The following is an 18,153-nucleotide window of genomic DNA, read 5'->3' on the forward strand; positions in this document are numbered from 1 at the left end:
TCTCTCTGGTCTTCCAAACCTTTGTGTAAATGGACCAAAGTGTCGAAGATGATGCATGGGTCCCCGTGCCAGGCTGTAGGGGCTGATAATGATGTTGCTGTGTTGGCAAGCAGAGCAGCCTGACCACTGCTAAATGGCTGGATATGGGGTGATACAGGAGCTGACCAAATGAGGCCAAATTGTATCTACATACATACAAATATAGATATGTATGAAAGATACGATTTGATGTTGTAGACATACGTTTTCACCATCTGGGCTGTACTTGAGTAGCCCAAATTACATTCTGCTAGGCTAGAGGAATTCAGCACACAATGCATCCTACCTTATCTGCTGTAGAGTTGTGCCTCAATAGCTTCACAGCTTTATTAAATGCAAGGCCAGATACAATTTGGCCTCTTTCGGTCAGCCCCTGTATCACCCCATGTCCACCCATTTAGCAGTGGTCAAGCTGCTCTGCTTGCCAACACAGCAACATCATTATCAGCCCCGAAAGCCTGGCATGGGGACCCATGCATCATCTTCGACACTTTGGTCCATTTACACACCAAAGCTTTTAAAGACCAGAGAGCAATGATTTTGTGCCAGTGATCCTGCAGGCAGGCTGGCTTTCTATTAATGCTACCAGCTCCTTTATCAACAGTGCAAACCTCTTAGGGGGTAAAGGGCACAGCAGGATCTGCTGATGGGACAAGATTAGAAAGGAAATGGGAGTCAAAGTGGGTTACAGCTTGCATATAATTCAATGGTACATGAAGGAAAGGCAATTGAACCGATGAATCACTGAATTAAATGAAGAATGGATGAATAAGGAAGATAAGCTTGTCCAGAAATAAGGACACTTCCTGTATAAGGGAATTTTTTCACACTGTTAAGAGTTTTTTGTCAATTCTATGGGCTGAAGTGTTGCCTTATGGATTGATATTCAACTCTTTTGATCTCCATTTGTGCTCATCTGATTTGTACTCTCCCGAAATGCTGTGAGCAGCTCTTCGAGCCTGAAGAATTGACCTTCTGCGGGATGAGACCTCAACTTTCCAAAAAATTTAAATTTCTATAACCACATCAATCTTTTGGTCCCATTGATTCCTAGATAACTGACATGGAATGTGAATGTCACTGCTGTAAGTCATAGAGTGAAATCAATAAAAGGTCAGGTGAACCCGTCTGGCAGCACACACAAGAATCCAGTCTTATGTGGAGAGGTTGGGAGCATCAAAGTGAAATGTGCCAATACTGCATCAAGATCATGTGTGGCATTCACTCAAGGGTCTCGCTATGTCAGTCAGAAAGCTCGGTTTCATTGATGACTAGATTGATTTCAACAAGCTGTTTCATTTTTTCCCCTCAAATAGTTATTGTGGCCTTTTCCTTCTGAGTTGGTCAGTGAACACAGTGGTACAGCTGAGAGAGTAAGGAGAGATACTGGAACTCTTAAACTTTAGGTCCAATTATATCGCAGTATATCCAGTGTTGAAGACAGAAGGCTTTACATAACTTTGAAGGGTGTATGTGAAAATTAAGGGGGTTATAACACAGACTAAATAGACCACATAGAACCCATTTCAGAATGGTTTTCCAAAATACCACCCCCCACTGTCAGAGATCTGTAATGTGACTTATGTCTCATTGGGAGTTAAGAACCTGGATAATTTCTCCATCAAGGAAAATCATGGGGGGCGTAAGGATGTGTGACACCGGCTTATCTGCAGATATTCACATCTTCATTGTAAACAAATGAATAACATAGATAATTACACTGGTCGGACTGTTCAGCTGTTTCAGACTGATACCTCCGGTTCAGGCTGGTCCTCATCCTCAACACGCACGTCTCTTTTTCAATCGCAGAAAATATTTTTCAATACTCATCTGGATTGAAGCGGTAAACATTCAGTGTAAGAGTTTAAAAAAACTACTTTATTTGATTCACAGCTGCTAGTGTTTAGACCTCGACAACCCGACTACATTTTTTTTTTTTTACGGCAAACTTTTGACTAGTTAACTTTATAAAGAAGGCGTAATCGCTTGTTTGCTATGGGTCGGGACAACATTGTATGCAAAATATAAAATATTTTTATAGGACTTTTTAATGTGTGATTTTATAAAGGTGCACGTGATACCAACCTTTCGTGAATTCTTTTATAGTTAATCTAACGCGACGCTGTGACTAGCAAGCTTCCAGGGAAGCACGGAGGGGAGGGGCTGTGTGTGTGAGTAGGCTATGCGAGAGAGACGCGAGGGAGAGCAGCAAGGAAATGCAGCTGAACGAATACGAGTATTTTTTAAATAGCGTTAAAAAAATAATAATAACGAAACGCAATATGTGGTGGCCGATGTTTAATCTGTGGCGCACCGCCACGAATTAGTCTATGTGTGGGAAACACTGCATTTAGTATTCTAATGAACATTACAGCCTTATGGAGAGGAGGTCGATATCCAGTCTACCCTCACAGATGGACAGTAATTCTGCAGTCTACAGCTCAGCACAGAGCAAAGGACTTAAGCAGGGGATAATGAGTACAGTGCTAAACAAGATGAGAAAGAAGAGGCCAGACTGGCAGTCCTGCCCATTAGAGCCAGTGGAGCCCTCTGCACAGCTGCTTTCATATCCTTGCTGGAGTCTACAGGGTTCACACCTCCATTAATCTCTGACACTGATCACAATTAGCTCCTTTGATCTCACATGGACTTGAGAAGATACACAAGAGGCATCATAAGCAAATCAATAGTGTAACCGAGGGTCTTCTTCTTGTTATATTGAGGTATCTAAAAGAACCACATGTAGCGTTCTCACATTCGCTGGCTCAAAACGGCAGCAGCACTTTATTCACACCTTCAGTTACAGGTTAACCCCGGAACCATTTCCTGTCTTGTGTACAAAATAAAAGCTCTTCACATTAATACCGGATGTTACAAACATGCTCAAACATCCCTCTATCCAGGGCTCATAAAAATAGCTTACATACCTACGGCCCCTCAAAAAGAAACGTCCCCGTTTCAACAAAAAACTGTAAAGACCACATTAGCTTTATCCATACACTTAAAGTAATGCAATGAAAACAAACACAACGCAATCCCGACACAATACAACCTGACTAGTGCAGTCACAGTAAAGCACGCCCCACCACATTATCATGCACACCAGCAAAAGCTGATACACTATAGCGTTTGGACATGCAAAACCACACACAAAGACAAAGTATCATTACAGCACATTTAACCTGGCAAAACAGAGCATTTGCTGACTTTCTTAACATTCCCTCTCTTAACTGCAACAGCATTACTAACTGAACAAATATAATCTAACTGTATGAGACATAATCCCTAAAATGAGCAGGTTGTCTCAGGAGCCTTCCTGACCGGGAAACTTTATGTTGTGCGTCCCCTGAGTCAGGGTGTTGACCCACATCCAAAGCCACTGTAGCAAGTGACTCTTGTGGCTCTCCATTGAACTCAGGCAACGTAGTGGAAAGAGCAGAAGGCCTCGGCAGCGTGTAAGGTTTCAGTCTGTTATAGTGTACTACTTTCCCACTTCCCGCACAGCTGGAAGGATCCCCAATGTGATAGGTGAGTCCTCGCTCCCCCTGTGTGTCTAACACTGCCATGACCCTGTAAGGGCCCTTCCAATGAGGAGCCAGTTTCAATCGATCCTCTGTAGGATCATGCAGCCAAACAAAATCCCCCACAGTGTATGGCCGATGACGAGCCACGCCATCATGGTAAAGTTTTTGTCTCTCATGAGCATCTGCAGAACCCAGCCTGGCTCCACCAAAAGCAGCATCCAATCTGCCCATGAGTGATGTCACAAAGTCATCATAGCCACAAGAAGAGTAGGAGTTGGCCCTCTGAGACAACAATAAAACATCCACAGGAATACGGGCCTCACGTCCATGTGTCAGAAAATATGGGGAGTAATTGGTGCAGGCATGAACAGATGTATTGTAGGCAAAAGCCACATGCTTAACATATCCATCCCACTCCCCTCCATAAGTCTGCAATAACTTGGCCAGCTGGTCTATCAGTGTTCTGTTAAAGCGTTCCACCATCCCATCTGACTTCGGATTATAGGGAGTGGTGCGTGTTTTTTTTATTCCCAAAAGCTCACAGAGTCTTTGAACAATCTCAGCTTCAAACTGCCGACCCTGATCACTGTGAACAGTCTCTGGAACTCCATGCACAAGAACATAGTCCTCAAATAGGCAACCTGCAACCGATTGGGCTGTTTGGTTGGGAAGAGCATATAAATTCACAAATTTGGTGAAGTAGTCTTCCACCACCAACACATATCGGTTTCCCTTTGATGTCACCGGCAGCTCAAGAATGTCAGCAGCCACTCTTTGAAATGGTCGTGTGGCTGGGGACCCACCCATAGGTGCCCGATGTCTTGGCACGGGTGCTCTGCGGGTCTGACAAGGCACACATAAGTCACACCACAGCTTAATGTCTTTAAACATAGAGGGCCAGTAACACACCTGCCTTGCTTGCTCAAACACTTTTTCCGCCGAGAAATGTGCAGATACCGGGCCCCCGTGCAGGTGCTGCAGCACATCTGAGACAAGGGAATGAGGCACCACCACCTGACACAGAGCATCTCCAGTGAGAGATGAGCTCACCTTTCGACAAAGCAGTCCATTTACTACTGAAAGGCGGGGATATTCGGTCCATAATTTGCGAAGCCACCGAGAGCTGCCTCTCATCCTCGCCCGAGGTGGACGAGATCCATCCCCCTCAATCCACTGCATGACTGGCTTTGTATCCAAGTCAGCCAGTTGAAGCTCCCTCATCCCCTGTTCTTCACTTGACAGAGCCTGAAGGAATGAGAGCACATCCGCCTCATTATTTGTCTCCGTAGGCTGACCATCTGTGTTGAGATCCGAGCTTAGCCGATTCACTATCTCCGGTGCTGGAGTAACTGTCTGTGACACAGTCTTTTCCTTCTCCGAGCTGATGACATTCACTTGAATCGCAGCATCCAAGAGGGTGACCTTGGACACACAGGATTCTGGTTGTTGAGGCCTCCGTGAAAGCGCGTCTGCATTTGTGTGTCGTTGTCCATCCTTATATTCAATGACCCAGTTGTAAGGATCTAGCTCCAGGACCCACCGGGCTCTTCTTCCAGTGGGATCTTTGTCGAGAGCCATGTTGCGGAGGCCTAAAAGGGGCTTGTGATCAGTGATGATGGTAAAAGCTGCTGATCCAATGTAGTGTCTAAACTGACGTACAGCCCACACTATAGCCCACAGTTCCCTGTCAAATGTGGACCAGCGCCTTTCGGTGGGGACAAGTGACTGACTGGCATATGCAACCACTCTTTCCAGCCCTTCCTTGTCCTGCGCCAGCACAGCTCCCACCGATTCCTGGGAGGCATCTGTATACACTCTAAAGGGGCTGTTAAAGTCAGGCATTATGACAACAGGAGCAGTTGACAACACTGATTTCAAATACTCAAAAGCTTCATTACATTCAGGTGTCCAGTCAAATGAAATGTCTTTACAAGTCAGCCGGTGCAGCGGGGCCGCACGTCGGGCAAAGTCTTTCACAAAACGTCTATAATAAGAGCACAGGCCCACAAATGCTCTTACCTCTGTTGGATGTTGGGGTGCGGGCCAGGTTTTCACTTTCTCTGTATTCCTGGGGTCCGGCTGTAGTCCATGACTGGAAACCACATGGCCCAGAAACACCACATGATCACGTGCCAGATGGCACTTTGCAGGATTCAGTCTGAGTCCTGCTGTCTTAATCCGGGAAAACACTTCGCGTAGCCTGGAAAGGTGCTCTTCAAATGTGGGACTGAATATCAACACATCATCCAGGTAGACCATGCACACTTGCCAGGGCAGGCCCCTAAGCACCAGTTCCATCATGCGCTGAAATGTTGCAGGAGAGTTCGTGAGGCCCATTGGCATTGCACGCCACTGGTAGAGGCCCCTGCCTGTAGTGAAGGCAGTTTTCTCTCTGTCGTCCTCGGCAACTTCCACTTGCCAATATCCGTTAGAAAAGTCCAATGTGCTAAACCAGACAGCACCTGCCAGCGCATCCAAGGTGTCATCAACTCTCGGGAGTGGATGCGAGTCTTTAACTGTCACACTGTTCAGACGTCGATAGTCCACACAGAACCTCCACTCACCATTCTTTTTCTTGACCAAGACGACAGGCGAGGCCCAGGGGCTGCAGCTCTCCTCAATCATCCCCTGTGTTAACAGGGCATCCACTTGGCGGTCAATCTCCCCCCTCTTTTCTGGTGAAGTGCGGTAGGCGCGCTGACGGACAGGAGGATGATCCCCTGTCTTGATACGATGTTGGATGAGGGTGCATTTCCCTGCTGGCCCCTTTGTGTTGTTAAAGATGTCTGTGTGTTCCCTCAGCAGTGCAATCAGCTGTTCTTTTTGCTGTTCGTTAAGTGGAGAATCGTCGAGAGACACAGAGGGTACATCACCGACTGCAATGGCAGAGCAGAGTTGAGCTGAAGGCTGTGGGAGTGTCACTAGCTCAGATTCCTGCACTGAGTAAAACTCACCAAGATGCATGCCTTCTCTCAGTGGAATGTCCTGGTCTGTAGGATTGAGCAGACGAGCGGTTGTGGCCCCCTCTTTTACCGAGGTCACTGTGTGAGCCACCACACACTCACTGCCTCTTGGAAGATTGGGCGCCAGATAACCCATAAAGTCTGGTAGTGGATCAGATAGCCCAGCTGGCGTCAGGCTAACAGGCACCATCATCTCACTGAGGGGTGGTAGTGTGACTGCCGTTGTGATGGAAACATTGCAGCATTCTGGAATAAAATCCTTGGTCCTTAACAGTGGGACAGCTGTCTCTCTCAACTGCAATCGACCTTGTTCAAAGTCCAAAAGGGCATGATTTGCTCTCAAAAAGTCCAGTCCCAACAGTGCTTTTTGTGTAGAACCTCTCATCACATAAAACACATGCTGCCAGAATTTGTTGCCCAGATGAAGGGTGGCAGTGATAGTGCCCAATGTGTCGAGCATCTGACCGTTCACAGCACGTGCATCAATCAGCTCAGCATTCAGAGGTCGTGTGCGTAGAGCAGGAACAGCCATGCGAAAATCAGAGCTGATAAATGATTCTGTCGATCCTGAGTCCACCAATATATTTATCTCCATACCTTCCAGGCTGCCCCTCACATAAGAAGTGCATCTGGGCTTCAAAGTGTCTTGAATTTGAACAGTATCTGGTAGAAGGGCGCATATCTCTCTTTCTAGGGGGCCCTTGCGTTCTTCAGCTGACGTTTGGGCCACAACACCAGCTATATCTCGTTTCCCGACTGGTGAGCAGGGCTCTCCCGCCCTGGAGAAAGAAAGCGCACTCCCGTCCGCCGCCGTGTCTCTCCAGCAAAGGTGGTCCTGGCAGGGCTGGGGCTCCGCCAACGTGGAGAGTGGGCGTGCTGCTCAGAGGATGTCCCATCCCTCTCTCTGTGGCTCTCCTCGCCACGTCTGTCCGACCAACCACGATCAGGCGAACGACCTCTCCAGCCCACTGGCGCTCGGCGTGACTGGCAGCCCAGCTCCCCACAGGTACACTGGCACTGACCTCGATGTGGTGGAGAATGTCTTTTCCATCCATCAGTGGCGTGATTTGACTTCAGCCGGTTGTTGTCCTCCACCATACGTCTCATGTCCGTTCTCAACTCTCTTATGTCCTCAGTAAGTCTGTCCACAGCACGATACAGCCCGCCGCCATCAGATACAGACTGCACCATTGCTGCTGCACTTCCACCAACCAGAGGTGGGTGGGACTGGCTGTTAACATAGTCCAATTTTAAAGTCTCTCGAGCCATCTCACACCGTCCAGCAATCACCAAAGCCTCGTCCAAGTCAGTAGCCCCTTGCTCATGACACTTAGCCCTTAGAGCCGGGTCAAGCCCCGCGAGGAACCGTCTGAACTTTTCTTCCTTGTGAGCTATTCCCCCGTAACCAGGGAAAGCATCCTGAACCAGCTTACTAATCTCTGCTGCATACACTTCCAGACTCTCACCTGGGGCACGGGGACGAGCAGAGAGATTTGCTCTAAAACAGTCCAGGAAATGTCTCTGTCCAAACGCTTCTTGTAGCTTCTCCTTCACAGCCGCATAGTCAGCCTGCACTGCTGCTGGTAAGCTATCCCACAGAAGAAATGCTGCCTTGGATAGTCGTGTTGGCAGAATCCTTGCAAGTTCATATTCATAATCCAGCCTGGAGCCTCCAACCAGAGCTCTCACACCAACCTCATACTGTCTTGCCCAGCCTGAGAAACTCTGCTTTTCTTCGCCGGTGAAAGGCGGTGGGAGGTCGATCTTTACATTGCCGACGAAAGAATGCTCTCCCATTCGTCCCTTATGATCCAGGGGATCAGCATCATGCAGCCACATTGTGCCTCACTGTCCTTTTAACTTTATTTACTGTCTATCGACAAGACGATGGCTGATGTCCTTCACGCGGATCCCGCGGTAACTGTACAGCGAAAAGAAAGAAAAAAAAAAAAACACGCCACGCGGGACTAGCAGTGGCTAGCCTTTGCTACCTAACTATCACTCTGATTTATACCTCAAACTTTGTTTTTCGGGATGGACGTCCAATAAACGGAGATCCCACCGCTGCCACCAATGTAACCGAGGGTCTTCTTCTTGTTATATTGAGGTATCTAAAAGAACCACATGTAGCGTTCTCACATTCGCTGGCTCAAAACGGCAGCAGCACTTTATTCACACCTTCAGTTACAGGTTAACCCCGGAACCATTTCCTGTCTTGTGTACAAAATAAAAGCTCTTCACATTAATACCGGATGTTACAAACATGCTCAAACATCCCTCTATCCAGGGCTCATAAAAATAGCTTACAATAGCATTAATTATAGATGTTTAGAACCAGCAAACTATAAGATTACTGTTAGCGTTGAGGTTAGCTGTAATGTTTATCCTCATTTGTAAGTGGCTTTGGATAAAAGTGTCTGCTAAATGCATAAACAGAAACACAAGATCTATTCACAACTGAATTAGCAGAGTATGCTGCATTTTATCTGAAAACAATGACTCTGATGAAGCTTTTTCTTTCGTTCAACACCGTCTACCCTCACAAATGTAAAATAAAAAACAAAAAAAGTTAATATTTTGAAATCTTAGCTTCAGGACATTTACACTCATGGCTCAGGTGCAAGAGAGCGACTTTCCTTTTCTGGGCTTTTATACTCAGCATGTCAGCGAGTGCAAGGCTCTGGCACACTGCACATAACATATGTGACATCAGGCGATTGTGTTCCTGGCAATTTGCTCGACCATGAGGAATTTATTTGTGATGCAGGATACCTCTGTCTGTAGATGTCATCCCCTTAAAACACGATGCTTCATATGCAAACTAATACAAAGAGCACGTATGTTTCTGCGGGGTGCCATGCGCCCGTCCGCAACCGCGCCTAAACTGTCCTGTAATAACACAGCTGGCAGTTTGATCTCTGACCCCTTCACAGACTGCAGAGTCCTCAGGCAAGGCACTGCTCCCCAATTTGGTCTTGATGGCCAGCAAGCGCCTTAGAATGGCAGCTCCACCACTACTGGTGTGTGAATGTGTGTGCGAAAAGACGCATGAGAAACACTTTCTAAAGTGCTTTGTAGAACTGGGGTTAAAATGAACTATACACAGTAATTACATGCACCTCTCAATTGCGGGCACATAGTTTAGAGCATCTATAGAGATAAATGTGAATAAACCTACTTTGTAAAATAAAGATATTTACAGAAAATGCTCAGTGCAATGCAAGTTACTGAACAGCTGCAACAACAAAGTGGCTTTCATATAGGGAAACAATTAAATACATACATAAAATGTATATATTTACGGTATCCTTTTGATTAATTAAATCTGGGTTCGTTAGTCAAAATAAAAACTAATAAGATAAATTCTTAATTTTCAGTGATCACATGATCAGAATAAAAAGAAAAAAGATTTTCTGCTTAAAAAAAGACGGATTGCTTACAGTTTCTGTGTGATGCCAAAAAGCTGACTGATAATATCAGAAATACCACTGTCACTCACATAACATTTCCAGAGGCAAGGCAACTGCCATAGATCTGGAAATCCCTGTTTTAAAATATCATCATGCTGAACAGTCATAAAACGGTTAAGATGCTTCCAGAATTCAATGAAGATTGAAAGGTCTGAGCTCAGGCCAAGACGACACAAATACTGAACAAAAAGGCACAACAAGTAATACTTTTGTTTTATAGCCTTTCATAGATGAGCCCCAGTATTCTGACATAATGCACCATGCACAGAGGAAACCAAAGTAAAGTAGAGAAGAATGTAATGTCTACATTTGTTTAGAGAGAACCCTATCTCCACAAAAAGCTGGTAAAGCTTCTGTTATTATTTGGAGCTGCTTTGCTGCTTCTGCTACTGGAGCAATTGAATGTTTTAAAGGAATAATGATGTCAGAAAAATATCAGGGCATTTTAGAATATGTCATAAACTTAGGTTTGAGTTGAAGGTCTCTCAGAAGAACAGTGACCTATAACATAAATTCAATGGCATAAAATAATGTTTGAAGTGATGAATTGCTGTTAAGTGATCAAAAATAACCACCAACCTCAATCCCACTGAAATCTTTGAAGTGAGCTCAAATTATTAAAGGCCTCCAGGAAACTTTTGAACTTGAACGAATAGCAGTGGAAGAGCGTCAGAAACTACCAGCAGACAGAAGTAAGAAGTTTCTTTATGGCTACGAGAAACACCCTGAAGCTGTCATTGTTGATAAAAGTTATTCAAGCAAATAAAGGAGGAAAGGTGTGGAAACACCGTGGGGTACATTTTATGCTTGATTTCGTTTCACAGATGAAAGGCCTTTTTGTCTTTTTTTTGGGGGGAATGACTTTCGACATTTTATCAAGATACTCTGATTATATCCGCTTGCATTTATCTGTAAGAACAACACAACAGCCATCTTGTTTCTCCCAGAATTCTTTAAAGAATTTCAGAGGTTCCTGTGTTAGATTACTGAAAACAAGGAAGAAATGTCCTCCTCTCCTGCCAAACTAAACTTACCAATGTTCACCTCATCATCTGTCTCTGCGTCGCCTATGCACTCAAACTGGAACTCCTGCAAGGACTGGGAGAACTTCTGAACAGCAGCAGAAAAACCTGGAGGATAAGATCATTAGAGCATTAGATCGAGTGTGGCAAATATTCATCAGGCCCTGACAACACAGGAATAAAATTCTACATAAGTCTTGTAGATAGGAAGTTGAATGTAACCTTCTTGGACTATTCACACACACTGCAGCCAATCATTAAGCACTTATTAACAAGTGACATATTTCCTCAACAGGAATAGATTACTTTTTAACCCAAAGCTTCCCTTTAACCGAAACTATGGAGTGATTTGTCCTACTTTAGATTTCTTGTTTCGTTAACAGTCCAATAAATTTAATCGTGGGGCCAACAAAATGTGCTGTACATTGGCCTAATTTAAAAGAATTCATGAACACACTGTAGAGATATAGAGGCTACTGATAGGATGGGATTTTTTTTTGTTTTTGTGTGGGCTTACCATGGCTCAAGTCCTGGAACCCAACAACTTAAATGGTTCACAAGCCTTGAGAGTAAAATTGAAGCAGACCAAAAGTGGTAGGGAGAAAAAAGAAAGTCATGCAGTGGGTTGCCAACACCTGCTCTCAGTCTGTGTATCACGCTCTCATGCTGCTCAAACTAATCATGAGCCAAATATGCGAAGTCTCAAAGCCCAAGAAACAAATGATACGCATTAAAAAGAGTTGCTAAACACGACGACCATTTCCCACATTTCAGCATCAACAAAGCTGTAAAAAGATAATGGAAAGCACAACATTTGTGCCCCATTAGACAAGCTCACACAGACTTCTCCATAATCACAAAACATATCCGATGTTTGCAGCCTCCAGACGTTTGTCTTGTAACACTTTACAGTATAAAGCAGCAAGTGTTAGTTAATATAAAATGAGTAAAAACGTGTCTCAATAACATGTTCTACATGTGTTATTTACAGCGTCATAAATATATTACTTCTAAATCATAAAAATTCTATAAGAAACTTGCAACAGTCTGTTCATAAACATTAATTAAACGATTTAAAAGCATTCCAAAATTGAGTTTTACCGACTCACTAATTACATCAATGTCGAACTTTTAATAAGCTCTCCCGTTCCTTTGTTAGGATTAATACATAACATGTATTACTTTTTTAATTAGTAATGCCCTTTTTAACATTTAGATTTGCTGTTTTGTAGCATATCCCCCTGCTGCTATAAAGCCATGAAGGTTAACAAGGAAACAAAGCTGACACACGCACAAAGAAACACTCTCCAAATAGGTACAATTTATAGTGAAGCGCAAAAGCCCCTTTTAAAGGCACTCTTCTGAAAAACTCTTTCCCAAGCTCTGCAGTGTTTATTCAAGAAAGATCAGGCTGATATGTGCATGTTCTCCTGTGATCTGTCATGTAATAGGAAACAGGAAGTTGAGATGTTTGTTTGCAATTCTCCTTCCTGCCAATCAGTTCTCTTCTCGACCATCCTGCAGCTCTGTGTCACAATGGCACCAGTATTCACACATTAGCCTGCTAATGTTAGCGTCTTAGCTCATTAGATAGCAAGTGCTGACTTGGCCTGTTGATATTCATTGATTATACACGCACTGAATTGGTAATTTATATTGAGTAGTTTAATTATTGCATTTTACAGAATATTTTACTAGGTTTAGGAAGGCATGGATGCATGGTGAGGCGTTGGTTAAGAGACTGGAATATTGGCTTTAGCACTAGTCAATTGATTGTAATTCTTAGATCTGTCAAGATCAATAAAGCCTAGATGAGCATTTTAACCTGAGTGTCAAAAGTGATACACAATGCAGAAAGGGTGAAAATCCTCAGAAAACTTTCCATTTAGTACACTCCTACTGCTCGATATAAATCTTTGATGTGTATTGCATTCCAGGACTTTAGTTGGGATGAAATGTCTTATTTTCCTCAGCTTGACTTTTCAAAACCTCTTAAGAAAGGATGGAAAACTTTACTACCGCCTTTAATTCAAACACTGGCAAAAAAAATCTCAGAAATAGTTTTTCAGTTGTAAATTTGATCTTAAAAGCAAATAAATATAAACTCATAATAATTTCCAATGAGTAACAGTGCTCACCTACTTCTCTATTTGAAATGCTGAGGTTCCAAAGCATTAAACTTCAAGAAACAATGGTTTGCAGCACAAAAAAATCATCAGAGAATAAAAAGAAAGGTTTCTTTCTATGCAGCTTAAAAGCACATGCAGAGTCTCTGCAAAAATAGATCTATTGAAGTCAATTCTGTATTTATACTGCAGTGTAATTTTTTTTGTCAAATATCATTGGAGGCTTAGTGTATTATCAGTCAAACCATATTTACAAGGCTACAGCATGGCAATCACAAACAAATCACTGCAGAATAGCTGAGCAAATATGATCTGTATTCACAAAGAATGGATTCAAGCTGTATTTAACAAGTTCTAAAACAGAGCTTAACCACTGCCCTCGTCCTACTGCTAGATCCACTAGCAGCAGACATGTAAGCCCTGCGTCTGTTTGAAGCAAAGATCCTTGAGTCCTGTTTTAAAGCTTTTTATGTACACAGTTTTGAACATTTGACTAAACAGCAATGAGTCGAAGTTGCCCAGGAGCTCATTGTTTGTAGTAATAAGTGTAACGTGACCATTTAAAGCTGCAGTCTGCAACTCTTTTTCAAGCATAATGCCTGGAACTGTCCAGGGATTCTGAAAGTAGTACATTAAATACCCCAATACAAAAAAAATGAGTTCTCTAGGTCCCCTATATGTCCCGCTAGGTCCCTCCAAAGCCAGCAGGTTTGTTTACAAAATTGCAGACCGGACCGGTAAAAGGTAACCAATCAGGTTTAGGAGCTGGGCTCTGCTGCCTGTCAATCACCGATTGTGCACGCGCGATACAAGGTAGGCTCGTCCCCACGCTTATTTATCTGGACTATTGAACTTCATTACGGGCTAGTCTACTTACTGTGTCTTCCATGATCGCAAATGACAGGTGAGTTGATGAATGAGGAGTTGTGTACGCGCATCTGGCATGCATGTAGACGTGCACGAGTTCTCATGTGTTTTGATGGGGCGGGACAGGAAGTTGAATAACTTTTTATTTTTCGGTTAAAAAATAAGCATTTCTTGCATTTTGCGACTACGGAGGTCACCGTTTTCAACTTCAAGCGTTCTGATAGATCATGTAAACTCTTAAAATGCCAAAAATTAGGACTTTACGTATGACAACAACAAATCCTGCAGACTGCAGCTTTAAGAATTAGAGCAGCTTTAATTGTTTAGTCTGGGGTGAAAATGCCCTATTTAATACCCTATTTAATACCCTATTTAACTGCTTTCATGAAACTCGATGAGTACAAAAAAAGATTCAGTTTTCATTGTAGGCACAATGTCTGCATAAAATACAACCTCCCACTTTGTTTCTCTGTTAGACCTGGAATAAAGAAAACCAAAAGACCAAACTAGAAAATAGACCAAGTTACGAGAGCCACCACATTGGGACCTGCATTAGCCAGTATTTACCTTTTCTCCAGCTCAGAAACCCTCGTTATCCTCATATTTATTATTGCACAGTTATTCATTTTAGCTGAGCTGAAGCTATTAATTGTTATTATCTCAGACTCCGGGAAAAGAATGTCACATTTTACTTTTCTAAAAACAAAAGATAGGGACCTTTCCATACGTGTCAAATCTATGTCTTTTAAACACATGTTTACACTTTATATGAAGGAAAATAATGGCGTCGGTGAGAGTCGCCTAACAGTGATTATACTCTTACCAAGTAATTCTGACTTCTAACTTTTCCAAACACCAGCCAGAATGTGGAAACGTTTCATCTTAATATGTTGTGTTTGCATGAAACCAAGGTACCCAGAAAAAATGGGGTCCATGAAGGCAACAGTAGCTTGTAAAAAGAATGTATTTTAGACCAAACCATTTTAATTAACCCTTGATCTAACCCTAATACAGTAAAGTTATTGTCTAAATCTAACCATGAAGTGATAAAAGTGTAGTCTTATTGACAAAAAGTATACTAGCCTACATCTCATGTCAAATGCTAAGACCGTCCTTCCTTTTTATGATGCCTTAGTGGCCTCCGAAAAGCCTCCTGAGAATGACGTCTGCTCTGATGTGGAAATGCTCATAAGAGCCATATTTCCCCTCTGCCACTTGTAGGGGCAATACTTTATGGAATGCCCTTCTGAGCAGTACTGACACACATGAACAATTTACGGATATGACCATTTTAGTTGGACTGCTTGTTGTCTCAATTCGAACTCGTCACACACTGCTGCTAGTTCAAGAGCCCCTAGCGTCACATTTTAATGCACAGGATGCCCCTTTAGTGTCAATCTCTGATTCTCGGGGAATCGCTCTAAAGTATACCATACATCAAAGTACACAGTACATCCCTATTTACCCTTCTATAGCAGTGACACAGAGTGCAGGTTTTTTGAACAACTAACACAGATTATGTAAGGAGGTCAGTGGGGAGGAGATACCAAACTCAGTCCAACGTTCTCACTGCTGCTTTTTTCTTCTTTTTTATAGTCTTTAGCATTCCTTTTAGTCTTTATTTTGACTACCTTCAATTAGTACTGTATCCTTCTACTTCGTTAAATATTTTGTAGCTAAAAGTTTTGCCCACATTTTCCACGTTACTTTGGTTACCTGCCCCAAAATTGTCGTGTTATCCACACCCGAAAGTGACAATTTGGGCGTAACCTCTGTGTTCGATGCACTAGGATCCTAACCTAGTGGCTTTATGTCCCGAGTGGGGAGTAAGTCTGGGTTGTAATCAAAGTGAAAATAAAATTGGCATGGACTTCATACCATACTAAATAAACAACAGTAAAATGAATTCTACTTTGTAGCTTTAATATAAATTCATAACCACTGAACTAAAGCAGCAACAATAGATTGCCAGTGATGTGCATGAAAAAAAGGACACGAGAGCAAATCAGACCCCAGTTAAAAGGAAATACAGCATATTTTCAAGCAAAGGCCAAATTAAACACTGTGCTGATGTTTTTGTAGCCGACAAAGTGCACTAATCACAAGTAATTTTTTCTTTCATTTTGCAACTTAGTCAAACCCATTTCATGCCTCAATTACCAGAAGGTCAGTGAGTGGTCTGCTGGGATGGAAGTAGCCCATGTACAGTTTTAATAGTGGGAGAAGCATCAGGCTTTTATCCTCACCTAATTCAGTTGGATTTATAATTAAAGACTAAACAAAATGGAGGTACTAAAATTACTCTAACATTTGAGTTGTTAGTCATCACAATTCAAATGTGCATTTTTCTAATACCCACAAAGACTTACTAATTGCTTCTTGCTTTTGTCTCTCCTCTCATCAAAAGCCACATCTTCACTTAAAACAACATGGAACATAAAAGAGCCTTGAAGTGTACACTGTGGGCACTGGGTTCATGTGATAGAAGACTCACATGAACACAGGAAGCACATCACTCCCATTTTAGTCTCCCTCCACTGGCTGCCTGTGCATTTTAGAATCCTTTTTAAGATTCTTTTATTTGTTTTTAAATCTTTAAATGGACTCGCCCCGCCTTACCTCTCTGAGCTGCTCCACCCTTATGCTCCTGCCCGGTGCCTCAGGTCAGCTGATCAGCTGCTCCTGGAGGTACCGAGGGCCAAGCGGAAGCTCAGAGGAGACAGAGCCTTTTACGCTGCCGGTCCGAAACTGTGGAACGACCTCCCGTTTCACATCAGACAAGCCCCTTCACTGCCCATTTTTAAAACCCGTCTTAAAACCCATTTTTATTCCCTGGCTTTTAACCCAGCATGAGACTCTGTTTCTAGTGTTGTTTTATTGTTTTTATTATTTTAATATTGTTGTTGTTTATTGTTGTTTTTACATTGTTCTTGTGTTTTAAGCCTTGTTTTATTTTGTGTTGTACAGCACTTTGTTTCAGCCACGGCTGTGTTAAAAGGCTATTTAATAAAGTTGATGATGATGATGATGATGAAGACTCTTTAGTTACAGTAAGATGAAGGTGGAGGCTGTTGTAGATTATAACTTGCAAGGCAGATTCAAATATAAGACGTTATTATTCTATATGTATTGTTACATATTGTCACCATATAGAGATGGTGATGCAACTGTTTTTATTAAAATCAATGAAAAACTAAAAGTACTAGGAGGGGTATTCTATATCAACTAAAAAGACTAACCTCTGAATGTCCCAACAATGTTTTATCTTAAAAGGCATTCCAAAGTACAAACCGACCTATAAACAAAATCGATGGCCTTATCTGCAAAGGACAATAGATTCCTTGGAAAATCTGATAAAAAAGAAGCTCTGTCAAGTTTTTCAGTGAATGTTTTGGTTTCCCTTTTAACTGTAAGTATTTTAGGAAGAAAATGACGTTTACTCCACGAGCACAAATCAGGGGTTTTGAGGACATCCACACTACATTGGTAAGATGTATTACCTTCAGTATGTCTGACCACCTGAAAATGTAACAGACTGTGCCCAGAGTGCCATGAAGAGGAACTTTTCCAGAAGATGTACTGTGTCATTGATGTGCTCCGATCATAAGCTGCAGATTCAAGATCAATACAGTGATGCAGTTGTCTGGCTGTCCTCGCAGGATCATCAATAATGGACGATCTTTTAGCTCTGGCTGACAGGCTACACCTACACAAAGCAAACCTGCACTGCATTTAAATGGCTGTTGTTTCCTCACAGCCATAAAAAGTGTAAGAAAATAGGGGTTAAAATTTCAACAAAAGGGAATGTTATCATCTGATCTTCATTAAAATTTGTTCATTAAAATTAAAATTTAGAGTTTTCAAAAGTCACTATTAAAGAGGGGAATGTGAGGTGACCTAATCATTCTTATTTATTTACTCTTTAAATCAGACACTGTTGGGTTGCTTTATTTGAGGAAACATTTAACATTTGAAATAATTTTTTCTTTCTTTTAAAGAGACAGCTGAAGGAAATGTTAATATTTGTGGAAATGTGCAATTTTATTATTGATCATTAAATTCAGGTATCAGCTCAACACTATAAGTCAACAATTCACCACAAAGATTTGCATTGGCCTCTGGATTCATCTCTGAATCTGTTA

General features: G+C 42.5%; 1 protein-coding gene across 5 annotated transcripts in view; it reads right to left on the reverse strand.

Moving 5' to 3' along the window:
- Nucleotides 1-18,153, reverse strand: part of arhgap42b (Rho GTPase activating protein 42b) — a 72,068-nt gene that overhangs the window by 33,576 nt on the left and 20,339 nt on the right. For 4 of the 5 annotated variants that reach the window (XM_075472898.1, XM_075472897.1, XM_075472896.1 and 1 more), the window contains exon 2: nucleotides 11,031-11,126. In XM_075472898.1, the coding sequence (XP_075329013.1) occupies nucleotides 11,031-11,126 (96 nt within the window). Of the gene's footprint in view, nucleotides 1-1,758; nucleotides 1,835-11,030; nucleotides 11,127-18,153 lie in introns of those variants that run through there. The other variant, XM_075472899.1, reaches the window with a different exon arrangement.

Source organism: Odontesthes bonariensis, chromosome 9 (genome assembly GCF_027942865.1).
Source record: "Odontesthes bonariensis isolate fOdoBon6 chromosome 9, fOdoBon6.hap1, whole genome shotgun sequence".
Taxonomy (NCBI): domain Eukaryota; kingdom Metazoa; phylum Chordata; class Actinopteri; order Atheriniformes; family Atherinopsidae; genus Odontesthes; species Odontesthes bonariensis.